Source organism: Muntiacus reevesi, chromosome 14 (genome assembly GCF_963930625.1).
Source record: "Muntiacus reevesi chromosome 14, mMunRee1.1, whole genome shotgun sequence".
Classification (NCBI taxonomy): domain Eukaryota; kingdom Metazoa; phylum Chordata; class Mammalia; order Artiodactyla; family Cervidae; genus Muntiacus; species Muntiacus reevesi.
Window position 1 is genome coordinate 12,754,508 of NC_089262.1, and position 18,910 is coordinate 12,773,417.

General features: G+C 42.0%; 1 protein-coding gene across 1 annotated transcript in view; it reads left to right on the forward strand.

Annotated features, from left to right (window-relative positions):
• Window positions 1–3,328, forward strand: part of OTULINL (OTU deubiquitinase with linear linkage specificity like) — a 28,566-nt gene extending 25,238 nt beyond the window's left edge. Inside the window, exons 7-8 of the mRNA XM_065905252.1 lie at window positions 312–581; window positions 1,585–3,328. Of these exons, the coding sequence (XP_065761324.1) occupies window positions 312–581; window positions 1,585–1,758 (444 nt within the window). The 3' untranslated portion in view covers window positions 1,759–3,328. The remainder of the gene's footprint in view (window positions 1–311; window positions 582–1,584) is intronic.
• Window positions 3,329–18,910: the final 15,582 nt, after the last annotated feature.

The following is an 18,910-nucleotide window of genomic DNA, read 5'->3' on the forward strand; positions in this document are numbered from 1 at the left end:
AATTAGTACTCTTTGTCACTGGACTATCCTTTGTGTAATCTGACATCCTTAGAAGTAACTTTAGGAGGCTGACTTCTTTAGTATTCTACCCAGTAGACAGTGTATTTTTGAAAAACTATCTAAACTACTTTGTTGTTGTAAAAGTAATCAATACTTAGAGCTACAACAATCAGTGTCAAAAAATATAAAATAAAAAGTTAATGGGTCCCCTCATTAATCCCTGGTTTGTTTTACAAGTACTTTAAAGATTATGCAATGGTGTATGTATTGACCTTTCTCTTCTAAGTTTCACTTAACATCTGTGTTTTTAGTGGACTGAATTTAGTGGGATTAAAGATTATCACAAGAGAGGAAGTATGTGCAACATCCTTTTTTCTGATGCTCTCCTGGAATATAAACTTTATGAAGCCCTGAAGTTCATCATGCTCTATCAAGTCACCGAGGTTTATGAACAAATGAAGACCAAAAAGGTCATCCCCAGTCTTTTTCGACTCCTGTTTACCCGGGAAACCTCATCTGACCCCTTGAGCTTCATGATGAATCACCTGAATTCTGTCGGCGACACGTGTGGACTGGAGCAGGTAATCGGGGCAGAAGAAGCGTGTGTCTGATGAAGGACAGTGTTGGCAATACTTCAGCATGTAGGTGATTGCAGTTTACTGTCAGCAGCGATAAAACCAGCTGCAAAGAGTGGCGTGCGTGCTGAGTCTCTTCAGTCATGTCCGACTCTGTACGACCCCATGGACTGTGGCCCACCAGGCTCCTCTGTCCATGGAATTCTCCAGGCAAGAATCCTGGAGAGGGTTGCCATTGCCTCCTCCGGGGGATCTTCCTGACCCAGGGATTGAACCTGGGTCTCCTGCCTTGGCAGGCAGATTCTTCACCACTGAGCCAACTGGGAAGCCCGCAGAGAGGTGGCGGGGTGGGTATTACTGCCCTCCAGTCAGGAAGAGTGATACAAGCCTTCCTGCCCCACACCGGCTGCTGTGTCTTCGCAGCTCGGTAGCCAGGCAGCAGCAGTGCCGGGCGCCTGTCTGACCTTCACGCTGCCTCTCAGGTGGGAACAGGCTCTCCCACTACAGAGATTACCTGGCAGGAAGTCCAGCTGTGAACTGAGATTAACATTTGGAAAGCATGTGGTTATTTAGCGCAGGTAAACGAAGTTATTGAAACTTTAAAAGTCCAGACAATGCTTTTCTGTGTGCATAGCAAAGGGGCTTTGTTTTGCTTTGCTCTCCTAGGAGGTACTCAAAATTACCTGACATTTTAATAAAAATTAATTCATTTAAAATGATTTTTTTTAAAAAAATTGGAAAACGGGATAGCTCTTATTGCAAACATTCCTTTATATTTTTTCCAAACAGCTTGCTCTGTGATCCCCCTACAGAGACCTTTCTCTGTCTCCTGCCTTCCATGCAGACGTCTTCCATGTCTGTTCCCAATTCCACAGCCACGCACGGTGCATATGCGGGTCTGGCCACGAGCCCATCATCTCACAAGCTGCAGAACACTCTGCCTCCACCGGAGGGGGGAGGTGGGCATTTGGGAATGTGCGTCCGTGACCTTTCTTTCATCTCCCCACAGATTGATATGTTTATACTCGGATACTCCCTGGAAGTAAAGATAAAAGTGTTCAGACTGTTCAAGTTTAACTCCAGAGACTTTGAAGTCTGCTATCCAGAGGAGTCGCTCAGGGAGTGGCCGGAGATCTCCCTGCTGACCGAGAACGACCGCCACTACCACATTCCTGTCTTTTAAGTCAGGCTGGACTGGGCTGCAGCTCTCGCCAGTGACAGAAGTCACCCTTGCAAGTAGTGTTTCTAGAAAACCAAAGCTGGCATTGCCTCCGTGGAAGGACTCGGGACCTCCCTCTCCAGGAGCGCAGGTACCCTGGACAGGGGGCCCCGTGGTGCCTTCCCTTTGTTCGCACTGGTTTCCTCCAGCGCAGCTGCACTAATGGGTTTGTGGGTTGGTGGTTTGCCCTTGTTTGTGAAGACTCTGGCCACTTCACACACAGTAGGGCACAAGGACATTTAGTTTAAACAAGAACAACAACAGGAAGCAAGTGAGAAGAAAACAAGTATGGGAAAAGGACTAAAGGAAAAGAATTTCTTTGGCTGTAACCTTTTATGTTCTTCATTAGGAATCTTGTCTTTGACTGACTTGGGATCTTCATAAGCATGGCCTTATTTTATAAGTATTACCTTCCCAGGAATCTCTGTGGTATATTGATTTTCCAGGACCCTTTGATTAACTTTAAAATTGTGCGTGTGTGTGTTTATACTCACATGCACGTATACATGTATAGTTTTATATATACATATCTAAACACATGCATACACATAGCCACTACTTTGTAATGTTGTACAGTTTGTTTTATATCTCTTTACTTTTGTTTTTTAAACTGTTGCATCTGGCCAGTTTAATATGTTTTATATAGACCAAAAAGATACATTCTACAGATTAAGGCAACTGAATGACAATTATTGAACTGTCACAGAAATATTAAACTGGTGTATTTAATGTGTATTTATTTACATGTGTATTAATGTGTATAGGTAGAAATCATGCCCGCCCCCGCCCCAATATCTGTATTCTAATCCCCAGAACCTGTGAATAGGTTGGGTTAAACAGCAAAGGAGAATAAGGTTGCAGGTGGAACTAGGGTACTAATCCACTAACTTTGAAATAGAGTGGTCTGGGTTCTACAGGTGGGCCCAGCATAATCACAAGTGTCCTTAAAGTTGAAGAGGGGACTTGGGAGAGGATCAATCGGGGGAGATGGGAGGAAGCGACGCACGGTAAGAGAGGCAGAGGCAAGGCAGCTGGTTTTGGTCACTGCAGCAGCTGCAAGGAGGATGTTACTGCAGTTACATGAAGGAGCCACAAGCTGACGACTGTGGGCGGCCTCTGGAAGCTAGAAAAGGCCGGAGAACACGTTCTCCCCTAGGGCCTCAGGCAGCAACCAGGCCCTGCCAACACTTTGATTTTAGCCCCGTGGAACCCGTGTCAGGCCTCTAACCTAGATAAACGTGTTGCTTAAGTTGCTAGTTTGCGGTTCGTGTTACAGCAACTGTAGACAACTAGCATATTCAAGCTCGCTCACTTCTGATTGTCTCTATTTTGGAAATACTTTTCCAGTTTATTTTGGCAGTCTTGATTTTGGAGGTACTTTGCTAGTCCTGTTTTGTATTTTGGCAAATACATAGTAACTTTCTTTTTTTTGTTAGAAAGTAACTTTTAAAATCCTGGCTAATGGGATACTATTTCAAAGTTACAAACCCCTTCTAAGAATGACTTACTTATAAACATGTTTGATGGTAATGTTTTCTCGTGTTTCCATATGTTTACTGTAAATGAAAAGGAGGTATGTTAAATGCTGCGGTCTATGAAACCAACATTTAGATTCTTCTGTAATGGGGACAGTCTCCTGCATGCACCACATAAGCCAGTGTTGGGCCTGCTGACATTTTGTTTTCTGGGTGAAGAGCTGAAGAGGATCCAGCTCAGACCCAGGGGCTTTGTAATACCTTGAGAGCCTCACAAAGCAGGATCTCTATAGCCTTTCTTAATCTCTACAGCCCTTGCCTGCATCTATGGTTTTTCATAACCCCTGGGCTTCCCTGGTGTCCCAGTTGGTAAAAGAATCTGCCTGCAATGCAGGAGACCTGGGTTTGATCCCTGGGTTGGGAGGACTCCCTGGAGGAGGGCATGGCAATCCACTCTAGTACTCTTGTCTGGAGAATCCCATGGAGAGGAGCCTGGCGGGCTACAGTCCACGGGGTCACACAGAGTCTGACAGGACTGAAGCAACTTAGCACGCCACGGGCAGCTTATAAGTCTTGTCATGTTATCAACCCGTGATGCTTACCCTTAACCGTGCTGGGGATGGGGCAGAGTGGGAAAAGAGTTCTTTAAATAGAGGGGCAAGACCAAATTGTGGAAAACGTTTAAATATGATAATAATGAAAGTAAAAAATAAGACTCTTCAGTAGTTGCTGCGTTTGGGGAAAATATCGAAATAGAAGATTTTAGGGGATGAGGTATTGTGTGTTTTTGGTTTTAATTCCATTGTATGATGAATGTAACAAACTAATTAGAAGGAACTACATATAAATTAGCACCATTTTAAAATGCCGGACGGGTTTGATCCCTGGGTCAGGAAGAGCCCCTGGAGAAGGAAATGGCAATGCTGCAGTATTCTTGCCTGGGAAATCCCATAGACGGAGGAGCCTGACGGGCTACAGTCCATGGGGTCACAGAAGAGTCAGACATGACTTACAGGCTAAACAGCAACAACAGCTTATTTAAACATGGGACGTGTTCTAAGAGGCATTCCTGAATTATAGAAATATTGTTTCCACTGAAATAGCCTTTTTGTAAGCAAAGAATATTTCTTGCTTCTAACTTAAAAAACCTCAGATGGAACATCTAGACAGAACCAAATACAGGTTGGTAATTAAAACTATCAGTATCACATTTTACTGTTTGTTGGGGTCCTTTAATGGACCGGAACCTGGTGGTCCTGAGTCGATGATAAGAAAGTGAAAGAAGGAAAGAGGCTAATATTCCCTGGGTTACACAGCTGGCCTCTGCATTCCAGGGAATCAGCCAGAAAGAGAGAAAGAAGGACATGAGGACCCAAGTCTCTGGTGGAACAAGGGTGCTTTATTGAATTCTGTGTGAGTATATATATATACCATATTACAAGGTAGCTTCTTCAGATAAAGATCAAAAGACCAGACTTTACAAGTTACCAAGGAAACAAGGAGCAAGAGAGACCATAAGGCCAAAAGGCGATCCATAGCAAAAGAGGGTATGGAAAAGCTAATGGAGGAAATCCTATGCAAGCATCCCGTCTCTATGATCTCAATCCTGGGAGTGGCTCGCCACTCTCGCTCCTGACAGGAACTCAAAAGGAACACAGGGCTCAAGAGAGAGAGGAAACAGCACACAGGAATTCTACTGTTAAACATTCCCCGACGACTGTTCTGTTTTGCTCACCCTTGAGTTTGGAAAGGTGGAGTGAAGGACAGCTTGACTCTGTTGCTCCTTAGCATACATCAACACGTCTACATGGACAAACCCGGAAGCTTGAGACTTCGCTGGCCCCATGTTTTGTTATCACCATCATTCCCAAAGACAGAATCTGGGAAACAACTGGGGAACCTCCTCATGTACCTGCCAGTCTCAGCTTGTGTCCACCTCTCAGCATGTCCACGGACTTCCTTTGGGTGCTGGCCTCTCTGTTGGACCAGCTTTGTGGGAAGGGCCCCAGGGCTAGGTGATGAGAAGGAGTTGGTGCAAACTGACAACGGGGGTGAAAACCTAAAAAGCTGCACAAATATTCTGGAACTTTCAGTGTGTGAATCTAAGTAGACACATTTATGACTTACTTGAAGATCCTCTGGAGGAGGAAATGCCAAGCCCCTCCAGTATTCTTGCCTGGAAAATCCCATGGACAGAGGAGCCTGGCGGGCTACAGTCCATGGGGTCGCAAGAGTTTGACATGACTGAGCACACACACTGTATCACACTATAAATTAAAAAAAACAGAAATGAGGTGATACTTGGTGAAAATGTTATATTCATATCTTACAGCTAAATAAAAAAAGATAAATATGTGTTTCTCTCTCTTATCAGGAGCTAGCCTTAGGTGTAATTAAGCATGGTTAAAGGAAAAGGTCAGCACCGGTGTATATTTGACCTAGGTTTAATACATTAGTCATAAAACAGTAAATGAGAAATTAATTTTCCCACTTGGTTTATATTTCACGGGGTAAGAGTGGACACTTCAGTCTGCTTGTGAGACCAGTTGTGTTATTAGTTGCACTTTTGGTTGTCCCTCTTGAGTCCCTGGCTTCATGCAAGCACGCTGAAGACCCTCCATGCACTGAACAGGAAGAGGAAATGTCACATGATTCTCTTTTTAAAGCAGGAAGTAAAGTGCCTTTTCCCCTTTAAACATTGTGGCAGAGCAGTGCTTGTAAAGCTGTCTGTGGTGAGTGTGGTGATGGACCCGTTTTTTGAATGTCCAGTTCTTGGCAGACGAGCACTTTTGTAAAAGTAAAATGTTGCGCTGAGGTCAGATTGCGATGAGAGTCTCTAAACACTTGCTCTCAGTTTGTGTACACTTCCTTGCAGACAAGCAGAGAGTTTGCAAATGTGGCACTGGTCCATAGCGCACACTGAAACATGAGTTTCAGGCAAGATTCAATGTATCCCGATGTTGTTTCTCTGGGAGTTTGGGATTTTGCCAGAATGAGAGGGCAGTGCTTTTGTTTTGTTTTGCTCTTGGGCCAACCAAGGCCACTGTGTGGAGTTGTCCAGTGTGTGCCTTGCTCAGGATGCCCGACTGAAGAGGTGCACGGGGGCTGGGGTCTCTCTTCTGAGGCATGACCCTCTGCTTGGCAGAACTCCTTGGATCAGTCATCAGACAGTCCCAGTTACATTTGCTGCTTTTTGAGAAGGCTTCCATAGGTTTCTATGTTCTCTCAGCAGAAATCAGCAAGAACCTCCTTTTGATTTCAGTTCTTGATGCTTAACAAGAATCTTCACATTTATCTCTTTACTGGATTTCAAGTTCCTGTGGGAAGGAGTGTGGGTCTTACATCACCGTGACTTGACCAGTGCTCACACTAATAGCAAATAAATTCCAAGTCACTAGTTGATAATGAAAGCCATGTGCAGCTGTTGACCTTCTTAAAGAAGCAAAGAATCTCATAGTGTGATGATTTCCTTCCTTCTTTTTTTATTGATCCAAAACTTGAAGAGACCATGTTTTTAGATGGAGTCCTGGGGAGAGAGGCTTCCTGAAGCTAGTGATACCCCAAAATATGCATCAAGTCAGAGTGACCTATGAAATGGCCACAATAGACATAAGAGGTCAAATCAAGTATGGCTAACATTTTATCTACAGTGAGGTTAAAATTAACCAATGACATCTAGTTCACTGAGAAACAGGTTCTTAAACAAATATGACTCATGAAAGAACATTATTTATTGGGGTCACGAACTCCTAAGAGCGAACAGAACCTTAAGATGTCCAGAGAACACACGTTCTGTGTTCCCTCTCCTGTGGAAGAGGCCTGACCCCAGCCCGGACTCGGCAGAGTCGCCAGGCAGGTCCCAGGTAGGAGGCATCGGGGAAGGGTGGGGCTGGTGTGGCAAACGGCCCAAGGGCATAGCAGCCTGAATCCACAAAGCCGTGGCAGGTACGCTGGAGCCCAGCTCGGGTATTTATCAAAGTCAGAAGCTGAAGGACGCACCCCTCGGCGTGCATGGCTGAAATCAGGAAAAATGAAGGCCTGGAAGTTTATCACCAGCACAGAGCAGATAACTTCTGGTGGCAAATGGGATAGGAGAGAGTTCTTAAGTATCAGATGGCTTATAAGGTCTCTTCTCCACCAGACATATCATTTTGTGCCTTGGTTACTGAGGGTCTTCATGCATCTGAAAGACACGCTGTGCTCGGCCTTCACAGGCCCGGTGGATGGCGGGCTAATGAGGGCACAGGCTCAATGTCTGTAATAAGGAAGAGATGTGAGCCCATCCATGAATTCCAATTCTGTGTGGGGTCTTAGTGTGAATGACACATGGTTATGAGCTTCAGTTGCTGTTTTATGATTAATATGAGATACTGCCCGAGAGTCAGTCTTGCCAGAAATGCAAAAAATATGTTTCTTAAAATACTCTGGGTTCTGTTCCAGCTGTTTGGTGGTAAGGACAGAAAACCACTTAAGTCAGCTTGATAAGGAAAATCCCACAGACCAACAGGGCAGGAAGTACGGCCAGTCCTCCTGGAAGGCGGCTGGGGCCTGAGAGCCAAGAATTAGAGTTTCCAGCTGCATCTCTCATGAATCACGGAGAGATGGTCTCATCGCTCCAGATTGCCCGCCTCACTCTGTAAGTGATTCCCTTTCCCTTCTCACCTCTGTCTCCCGCTCTCCATCCTTTGGGCACACAAGGCTGCTCCTGCCACTGAAGGAAGCTGCATCTTAGTTCAAGAGTTAAAAAAGCCTGAGAAGTAGAATCTGATTGGTTCAACCTGCGATGGCCGATGAACCACGTGCACGGCTCTAGCCAATCATCTGTGACCTGGGTAGGGGGCCTGGGTGCCTGCAGCATCGATCTGACGTTTTCTGGGAATTTGGTGTGACCAGGACATGCCTCAAACCATTAAACTCACGTGGAGTTTTTCACAGCTCAGGCGCACAGAAGAATCGGCATTCAGAGCGCCTGGTAATTAAGGTTGGTAACAATTAGCATCTCACTAATAGAAATGTTAACGAGCTCTTCGGAGAATAAAGACAAATGTGGTGGTATCAAAGCCTAGGGTGACAATCATACAAGGTTGGCCTCACGAGGCAGTTTTCTCAGTGGTTGGAGGGAAGATAGGGAAAAAAAGGTACAGGTGTCCAGAGCAATCCCTTCATGTGCAGGTTTGTTGCTATTGATCTGTCTAGATAAATAGCTGAGAAGCACACGTGTGCTGCTTTAGAAACGTGACCTGAAGTCTCCTGAGCTTTTCCGTAGCATTCTGATGGAACGAGATTTATGGTTCTTCTTTGTCCTCTAAACCTCACCTACGTGCGTTTTCAGCTGAACCTTTGGCTAGCTCTCTAAAGTACTCTGGCTCCAGTACTTGAATTCCATGCTGTAAAGGGTGAATTTGACATTGTCTGCTTCCTCCAGGTTCCATGATGACTTCCTTAATTTGTTGTTCTCTTTGTGCCCTGGATAGTAAATTCTTACCGGCAGTGGAAATTGGCTCCTGCACTCTTATGCTTAAGCACCAAGGTCAACTCTGATTGCCTGGCACCTCATGCAGAGAATTCCCAACAGTAAACAGGTTAATGTTTACTGTAATGAGATATTGTTTTCCCTATGCTTCTTTTTTAAAAAAAATCATTTGTTATTTCTGGTTGACCGGGTCTCCGTTGCAGTGCACAGGCTCTTTGTTGCTGCATACGGGCTTCCTCTAGTTGGGGAGCGCACAGGCTTCTCATTGCGGTGCTTTTCCTGTTGTGGAGCACGGGCTCTGGAGTCCACAGGCTTCAGTAGTTGCAGCACATGAGCTCAGTCATTGTGGAATGGGGGCTCAGTAGCTGCAGCACAAGGGCTCAGTTTCCTCGACATGTGGGATCTTCCCAGACCAGGGATCGAACCCATGTCCCCTGCATTGGCAGGAGGATTCTTAACCACTAGACCACCAGGGAAGTTCTCCCCTAACCCCTGCCCCCGCTTTCTATTGCTTCTACAGGATATTTGTGAAGATACAGCCTGGAGCCAGGGGACAGAGCAGAGAACCCAGGACTGCAGAAGGGTAAACCTGCTGGTTGTTCTCACTGGTCAGATCACATTTGTGGCTTCCTAGACATTAAGTAAATAACAACAATTGGAAATCTTTGAAGAGCCTTATGGTGAACATCAGAAAAGATAGCTTGGCGTAGTAAGTGAATATCCACTAAATCTATTTCTGGACCAACCTGTGCCAGAGGCATTAAACTTACCTACATTTCATAGGTTAACAAAACAACTAAACTAGACCAAGGTACGTTGGGCTTAAAAACAGAGAGAGAGAAGAGGAAATAGTTTCTATAAGCTAATGATTGGCAAGACCTAATGGAATGGGTAAATGTGTTGAAGAATGCTGTAAAAATCACAATAACAAGAGCAGTCAGACTTAAAGCTTCATTTTAATAACCTCAGACACCAAGTTGAATATCCAAGTGGGAAGAAGCAAGCATCTTATAAGACAGATACTGTTGGTGCTAAACCCATTGTTATTTACCCAGCTCAGGAAGAAGTAAATCCATACGGTGACATGATTTGAAATAGTTCCAAGCCATCTCCCTTACTTTCCTCTTAAATCATCCCCAGATGATGAGATTTTCAAAGACAGTTATTGTGCTGAACAAAGGACAGTGATGAAAAATTGTAACTAAAAGCATTTTCAAATGAGTGAAACAAAATAAGCTTCTTCAAATATGACCTGGAAAGGAATCTCTCATCATAAAACCATGTAATAACTTCTATAAATGTCAGGCATATAAGCAAAGACATGTGATGAGGGATAGCTGCTTCAACAAGTGTACCAGTGCCTCAGAGTTGCTATTTGTAGGCTGATGGTCCTAAGAAGATGCAGTCTTCAGCGCCATGGTATCCTAACAGAGACCAGGGAGTTGAACATCATCCATGTGGCAGACCAGAAATCTGTCAAGTCCTTATACACAGAGAATCAAGTATCACACTGAATTAATGACTTTGTGATTAATGATCCATTATCTGACAGCTGCTTGTCTTTACAGGAGCATTCTGTTTCTCAGCAGCCAGCCACATGTTTGGTCCCTCCATGCAACTGCAGGCAAACTCAATTCCATATCCCCTCATAGCAACTCTTTGGTCTCAGAGAGAGGATTTTATGAATCTCTTACCAAGGATTTTTCAGATCAAGGTCAAGCTATGGATCTTTCAGATTATGCCTTCAAGACACCCAGCATCCAAAGTGACTATTCAGGATACCCAGAGGTCACACCTATATAACTATATAACCTTTCAGGATAAAACCAACATTTTTTTTTAAAAGGAGGATAGGGGAGCAGAGATGCTCAATGACTTAACAACCCAATGTTCAACATCCAAAAAAATTACTAGACATGCCCCAATCAGGAAATTAGACCCTATAACCAGAAAAAGAAAAGGAATCAATAGAAAAAGACCCAGCAGTGACAGAGATGGTGTACTTAGGGTGCAAAGACATTGAAATAGCTATTACAAATATGCTTAACATATTTAAGGATCTTTAAATAATAGGAATATAGTCAGGAGAGATGGTGAAGACATAAAGAACAAAATGGAACTTCTAAAAATGAAAATTAAGATATCTGAAGTGGAAAAATACACTGGATGGGACTAACTGGGAAAAGAAAAGATCAGTGAACTTGAAGATGTAGCAATACAAACAACACAATCTGAAACATAAAACAGATGAATAAGGTCTCAATGATCTGGGAATAGTATCAAGTGGTTCATTACATGTTAATTAGAATCCCAGAAAAGGGTCTGTTGGCAGGAGATGGAGACAAAACGATATATGAAGAAATAATGGCTGAAAAACTGACAAATGTAATTAAAAAAAAAAAAAAAAACAGTGATAAAGAGAAAAATCTTAAAATCAGCCAGAGGAAAAGGCACATGATGTACAGGGGGAAAAGGTAAGAATGAGAGCAGATTCCATAAATGATACAAATGAGAAGACTACAGTTCAGCATCTTTAAATTGTAGAGTAAAAAATATACTGTCAACATAGACTTCTGTATCCAGCAAGCATCTTCTTTAAAAATTTCACCTTAAGGTGAAATAAAGACTTACTAAGACAAACAAAAGCTGAGAGTCTTTACCATTTAGCACCACTGTGTAAGTAATGTTAAAGAACATTCTTTAGATAGAAGAAAAATAAAACCAGATGGGAACTTGGACCTGTACAAAGGAATGAGAAGTACAAGAAATGGAAAATATGTGGGTAAATGCAAAAGTATTTTTCATTTTAAAATTTCTTCTGAGAATAATTAACTATATAAAGCAAAAATAACAAACATGTTGGGTTCATAGCTTATGCAAAAATGAAATGTATAACAATGACAGCACAAAGAATGGAAGGGGAAATGGAATTATACTGTTATAAGGGAAATGGGAGTATACATAACATCCAGCCTAATGGGCTGGATGAAGCACAAACTGGAATCAAGATTGCCAAGAGAAATATCAATAACCTCAGATATGCAGATGATACCACCCTTATGTGAGAAAGCAAAGAGGAACTGAAGAGCCTCTTGATGAAAGTGAAAGAGGAGAGTGAAAAAGATGGCTTAAAACTCAACATTAAGAAAACTAAGATCATGGCATCTGGTCCCATCACTTCCTGGCAAATAGATGGAGAAACAATGGAAACTGTGACAGACTTTCTTTTATTGAGCTCCAAAATCACTGCAGATGGTGATTGTAGCCGTGAAATTAAAATATGCTTGCTCCTTGGAAGAAAAGCTATGTCCAACTTAGACAGCATATTAAAAACCAGAGACATCACTTTGCTGACAATGGTCCATCTAATCAAAGCTATGGTTTTTCCAGTAGTCATGTATGGATGTGAGAGTTGGGCCATAAAGAAAGCTGAGTGCCAAAGAATGATGCTTTTGAACTGTGGTGTTGGAGAAGACTCTTGAGAGTCCTTTGCACTGCAAGGAGATCAAACAGTCAGTCTTAAAGGAAATCAACCCTGAATATTCATTGGAGGGACTGATGCTGAAACTGAAGCTCCAATACTTCGGCCACCTCATGAGAAGAGCCAGCTCACTGGAAAAGACCCTGATCCTGGGAAAAATGGAAGGCAGGAGGAGAAGGGGATGACAGAGGATGAGATGGTTTGATGGCATCACCGATGCTATGGACATAAACTTGGGCAAGCTCCGGGAGATGGTGAAAGACAGGGAAGCCTGCTGTGCTGCAGTCTGTTTGGTTGGGAAGAGTCAGACATGACTTGGCAACTGAACAACAACATATATTGATTATTATGGGTTGGGTTTTTTTTTTTTTAATAAAGGCTCTAAAGGAACAACCACAAAGAAACCACATTAATACATTTGAAAAAAAGATATTATAATAAATGTTGCTGGGTGATATGACATGATACAACATGTTTAAATTAAACCTCAAAGAAGAGTAAAGGCAGGTGGGATGTCATTAAGGAAAAGAAGAATACTGATGAAATTCTGTGCACCACAGAAGAATAGCTGTCTTGCAGATGGGCTTATAACTGAAGAAAATCACTGAAGAAAAGGGGGTTAAGTAAAGAATCATCATGGGATGTAAATGGGAAGACTATGCTTTTGAAAATATTTGTACTCAAGATCCATCTCCCAGCTTCTCAGAATGACAGGGGCTCCTGTGTGTGACTGCTCAGAGTGATGCAGTTTCCTTGGAAAGAGAATTCATTCAGTAATACAGACACCTTTCCTGAACACAAGTCATATTGTTTATTTCACAAATTGTCTTAGTATATCGTGCATGTGTAATTATTCACAAGTGTTAGATAAGAAGAAGTTAACAGAGGCAAGTGACTTGTCTAAGATCTCATGTTGAGTGAGTGCCTGGCACATAACAATCAATATATTTTGCTAAGTGGATTCATGAAGTAGCTGATCCTTGATATTCTGGTCAATTGCTCACAAAAATGTAAAAATAAAGGCAAGCATAACTGCCATAATATATGGCAGTTTTGAAAAGAAGAAAAGAGGAGGATTGTCACTGTTAGGAAACTTTTACAGGATTTTGGTGGCCCTTTGTAAGCTACCTTTGAAAAGATGGCACACATAGGGAGCTGTCCCCGGTGCTGAACCCACACGTCATGAGGCGAATAGGTCAGAGGATTGCTGTTGGTTTTAGTCAAGTTGTGTCTGACTCTGTGATCCCATGGACTGTAGCCTGCAATGCTCGTCTGTCCATGGGATTCTCCAGGCAAGAATCCTGGAGTGGGTGGCCATTTCCTTCTCAGTGGATCTTCCCGATCCAGCGTCTGAACCCTTGTCTCCTGCACTGTCAGGCAGATTCTTTGCTGCTGGGCCACCAGGGAAGCCAGGTCAGAGGATGGTCTTCACCAACTCTGATATATATTTTCTTCTGGAATTCTATTACCAATGCCAATATTATCAATAATTTTATTTATAAATTTTCCCCCCTTTTAAGCATTGTAAGGACTATTTTTAAAATTATAGCTTTGTTATTTAAGGCAAATTCAACATACAAAGTGTTTAATTCAGTAGATTCTAGTGTAGTCACAAAGTTGTAGAATTATCACCACTATCTAATTTTAGAATATTTTTATTACTGCCAAATAACCCTCAGAAAACCCCTCTCTTAAGCCTCTGGAAACCAGGAAATTACATCTTGTCTCTAAGATTTGCATATCCTGAAATTTTTGAAAAATGGAATTATATAATATGTGGCCATTTATAATTGATTTTTCACATAGCATACTGTTTTTGAGGACTGTCCATGTTGTGTATGCATCAATACTTCATTACTTTTATTGACAAACAATAATCTATTGTTATGAATATACCACATTCTATTAATAAGTTAATGAACATTTATTTCTCCTCTTTAGTTATGCTCCTGTGAACATCTATGTACAAGCTCTTTTGTGTGTATATACATTTTCAGTTCTCTTGCAAATATACCTAGGGATGGACTTGCTGGGTTATATGATCTTTTTAATATTTTGTCAAGTGCTTCTTCAAAGTAGTTGTTCTATTTTACATCCCCACTCAGCAGTGTATGAGTATTCCAGATGTTCCACATCCTTATCAACAATTGTTATTGATTGTTTTTAATTTTAGTCACCTAATTGATGCAAAATTGTATCTCATTGTGTTTGACTTGTATTTCTGTAAAGATTTATGACACTGAACATCTTTTCATGTACTTATTGGACATATGTCATCTTCTTTGGAGAAACGGCCATATGAATCTTTTGCATTTTTTTTTTTTTAAGTTGGGTGGTTTTTCTTTTTATGTTGAGATGAAAAAGTTGTTTTAAATATATCCTGGATAAAAATACCTTGTCAAATACATCATTTGGAAATATTTCCTCTCATACTGTGGCTTGCCTTTTCACTTTCTGGATAGTGCAAATGACTATTTTCAACACAGTGATCTTTCTGATTCTCCTCCAATCTTTCCCTCAGCAATTCTCAAGAGTTTGTTCAGTTCAGTCAGTTCAGTTCAGTCACTCAGTCGTGTCCGACTCTTTGTGACCCCTTGAATCGCAGCATGCCAGGCATCCCTGTCCATCACAAACTCCTGGAGTTTACTCAAACTCATGCCCTTTGAGTTGGTGATGCCACCCAGCCATCTCCTCCTCTGCCGTCCCCTTCTGCCCCCAATCCCTCCCAGCATCAGGGACTTTTCCAATGAGTCAACTCTTCACATGAGGTGGCCAAAGTATTGGAGTTTCAGCTTCAGCATCCGTCCTTCCAGTGAACACCCAGGACTGATCTCCTTTAGGAGGGACTGGTTGGATCTCCTTGCTGTCCAAGGGACTCTCAAGAGTCTTCTCCAACACCACAGTTCAAAAGCATCAATTTTTCGGCTCTCAGCTTTCTTCACAGTCCAACTCTCACATCCATACATGACCACTGGAAAAACCATAGACTTGACCAGACGGACCTTTGTTGGCAAAGTAATGTCTCTGCTTTTTAATAAGCTATCTAGGTTGGTCATAACTTTCCTTCCAAGGAGTAAGTGTCTTTTAATTTCATGACTGCAGTCACCATCTGCAGTGATTTTGGAGCCCCCCAAAATAAAGTATGACACTGTTTCCACTGTCTCCCTATCTATTTCCCATGAGGTGATGGGACCAGATGCCATGATCTTAGTTTTCTGAATGTTGAGCTTTAAGCCAAATTTTTCATTCTCCTCTTTCACTTTCATCAAGAAGCTTTTTAGTTCCTCTTCACTTTCTGCCATAAGGGTGGTGTCATCTGCATATCTGAGGTTATTGATATTTCTCCCGGCAATCTTGATTCCAGCTTGTGCTTCTTCCAGCCCAGTGTTTCTCATGATGTACTCTGCATATAAGTTAAATAAGCAGGGTAACAATACACAGCCTTGATGTACTCCTTTTCCTATTTGGAACCAGTCTGTTGTTCCATGTCCAGTTCTAACTGTTGCTTCCTGACCTGCATACAGGTTTCTCAAGAGGCAGGTCAGGTGGTCTGGTATTCCCATCTCCTTCAGAAATTTCCACAGTTTATTGTGATTCACACAGTCGAAGTCTTTGGCATAGTCAATAAAGCAGAAATAGATGTTTTTCTGGAACTCTCTTGCTTTTTCCATGATCCAGAGGATGTTGCCAATTTTATCTCTGGTTCCTCTGCCTTTTCTAAAACCAGCTTGAACATCTGGAAGTTCCCGGTTCACGTATTGCTGAAGCCTGGCTTGGAGAATTTTGAGCATTACTTTACTAGCGTGTGAGATGAGTGCAATTGTGCAGTAGTTTGGGCATTCTTTGGGATTGCCTTTCTTAGGGATTGGAATGAAAACTGACCTTTTCCAGTCCTGTGACCACTGCTGAGTTTTCCAAATTTGCTGGCATATTGAGTGCAGCACTTTCACAGCATCGTCTTTCAGGATTTGAAATAGCTCAACTGGAATTCCATCACATCTACTAGCTTTGTTCGTAGTGATGCTTTCTAAGGCCCACTTGACTTCACATTCCAGGATGTCTGGCTCTAGGTGAGTGATCACACCATTGTGATTATCTGGGTCGTGAAGATCTTTTTTGTACAGTTCTTCTGTGTATTCTTGCCACCTCTTCTTAATATCTTCTGCTTCTGTTAGGTCCATACCATTTCTGTCCCTTATTGAGCCCATTTTTGCATGAAATGTTCCCTTGGTATCTCTAATTTTCTTAAAGAGATCTCTAGTCTTTTCCATGCTGTTGTTTTCCTCTATTTCTTTGCACTGATCACTGAGGAAGGCTTTCTTACCTCTCCTGGCTATACTTTGGAACTCTGCATTCAAATGGGAATATCTTTCCTTTTCTCCTTTGCTTTTAGCTTCTCTTCATTTCACAGCTATTTGTAAGGCCTCCTCAGGCAACCATTTTGCCTTTTTGCATTTCTTTTCCATGGGGATGGTCTTGATCCCTGTCTCCTGTACAATGTCACGAACCTCCGTCCATAGTTCATCAGGCTCTCTGTCAATGAGATCTAGTCCCTTAAATCTATTTCTCACTTCCACTGTATAGTCATAAGGGATTTGATTTAGGTCATACCTGAATGGTCTAGTGGTTATCCCTACTCTCTTCAGTTTAAGTCTGAATCTGGCAATAAGGAGTTCATGATCTGAGCCACAGTAGGTGTTGCCAGAGGGCATCAGAGGGAAGACACACTAACCATAATCACAGAAAACTAGCCAACTTGATCACAGGACCACAGCCTTGTCTAACTCAATGAAACTAAGCCATGCCGTGTGGGGCCACCCACGACAGTCAGGTCATGGTGGAGAGGTCTGACAGAGTGTGGTCCACTGGAGAAGGGAATGGCAAACCACTTCAGTATTCTTGCCTTGAGAACCCCATGAACAGTATGAAAAGGCAAAATGATCAGATACCAAAAGAGAAACTCCCCAGATCAGTAGGTACCCAACATGCTACTGGAGATCAGTGGAGAAAACTCCAGAAAGAATGAAAGGATGGAGCCAAAGCAAAAACAATGCCCATTTGTGGATGGGACTGGTGATAGAAGCAGGGTCCAATGCTGTAAAGAGCAATATTGCATAGGAACCTGGAATGTTAGTTCCATGAATCAAGGCAAATTGGAAGTGGTCAAACAGGAGATGGCAAGAGTGAACTTCAACATTCTAGGAATCAGTGAACTAAGATGGACTGGAATGGGTGAGTTTAACTCAGATGACCATTATATCTACTACTGTGGGCAGGAATCCCTTAGAAGAAATGGAGTAGCCATCATAGTCAACAAAAGAGTCTGAAATGCAGTACTTGGATGCAATTTCAAAAATGACAGAATGATCTCTGTTCGTTTCCAAGGCAAACCATTCAATATCATGGTAATCCAAGCCTATGCCCCAACCAGTAATGCTGAAGAAGCTGAAGTTGAACGGTTCTGTGAAGACCTAAAATACCTTTTAGAACTAACACCAAAAAAGATGTCCTTTTCATTATAGGGGATTGGAATGCAAAAGTAGGAAGTCAAGAAACACCTGGAGTAACAGGCAAATTTGGCCTTGGAGTACGGAATGAAGCAGGGCAAAGGCTAATAGAGTTTTCCCAAGAGAATGCACTGGTCATAGCAAACACTCTATTCCAACAACACAAGAGAAGACTCTACACATGGACATCACCAGATGGTCAACACTGAAATCAGATTGATTATATTCTTTGCAGCCAAAGGGTTTGTTAATAGAATGTAATAAAATTCCAAGACTTAATATATGACACATTAACACTCCTAGAAGAGAATGTAGGCAAACATTTTCTGACGTAAATTGTAGAAATGTGTTCTTAGATCAGTCTCCCAAGCCAGCAGAAATAAAAGCAAAATTAAACAAATGGGACCTAATCAAATTTATAAGCTTTTGCACAGCAAAGGAAACCATAAACAAAAAGATAACCCACAGACTGGGAGAAAATATTTGCAAACAATGCAACCAACAAGCAATTAATTTCTAAAATATATAAGCAGCTATACAACTCAATAACAACAACAGCAACAAAAACAACCCAATCAAAAAATAGGCAGAAAATCTAAACAGTTAGTTCTGCAAAGAAGACACAGATGGCCAACAGGCACATGAAAAGATGTTTAACATCACTAATTATTAGATAAGTGGAAATCAAAACTACAATGTGATACCACCTCATACCAATCAGAATTAGCCATCATTTTAGAAGTCTACAAATAATAATTGCTGGAGAGGGTATGGAGAAAGGGAACCCTTCTACACTGTTGGTGGGGATGTAAATTGGTGCAGACACTATGAAAATCAGTATGGGGGTTCCTTTAAAAGCTAAAAAATTTAATTACCATATGGTCCAGCAATCCCACTCTTGGGCATATATCTGGAAAAGATGAAAACTCTAATTTGAAGAGATAAATGCACCCCAATGTTGACAGCAGCACTGTTTACAATAACCAAGACATGGAAGCAACCTGAGTGTCCACCAACAGAAGAACAGATTAAGATGAATGGAAAAAGAAAATACAATGGAATAGTACTCAGTCATAAAAAAGAGAAATAGTGCCCTTTGTAGCAACATCAATGGGCATAGAGATTACTGTATTAAGTGAGCAAGCCCAACAAAGAAAGACAAATATCAGTCAGTTCGGTT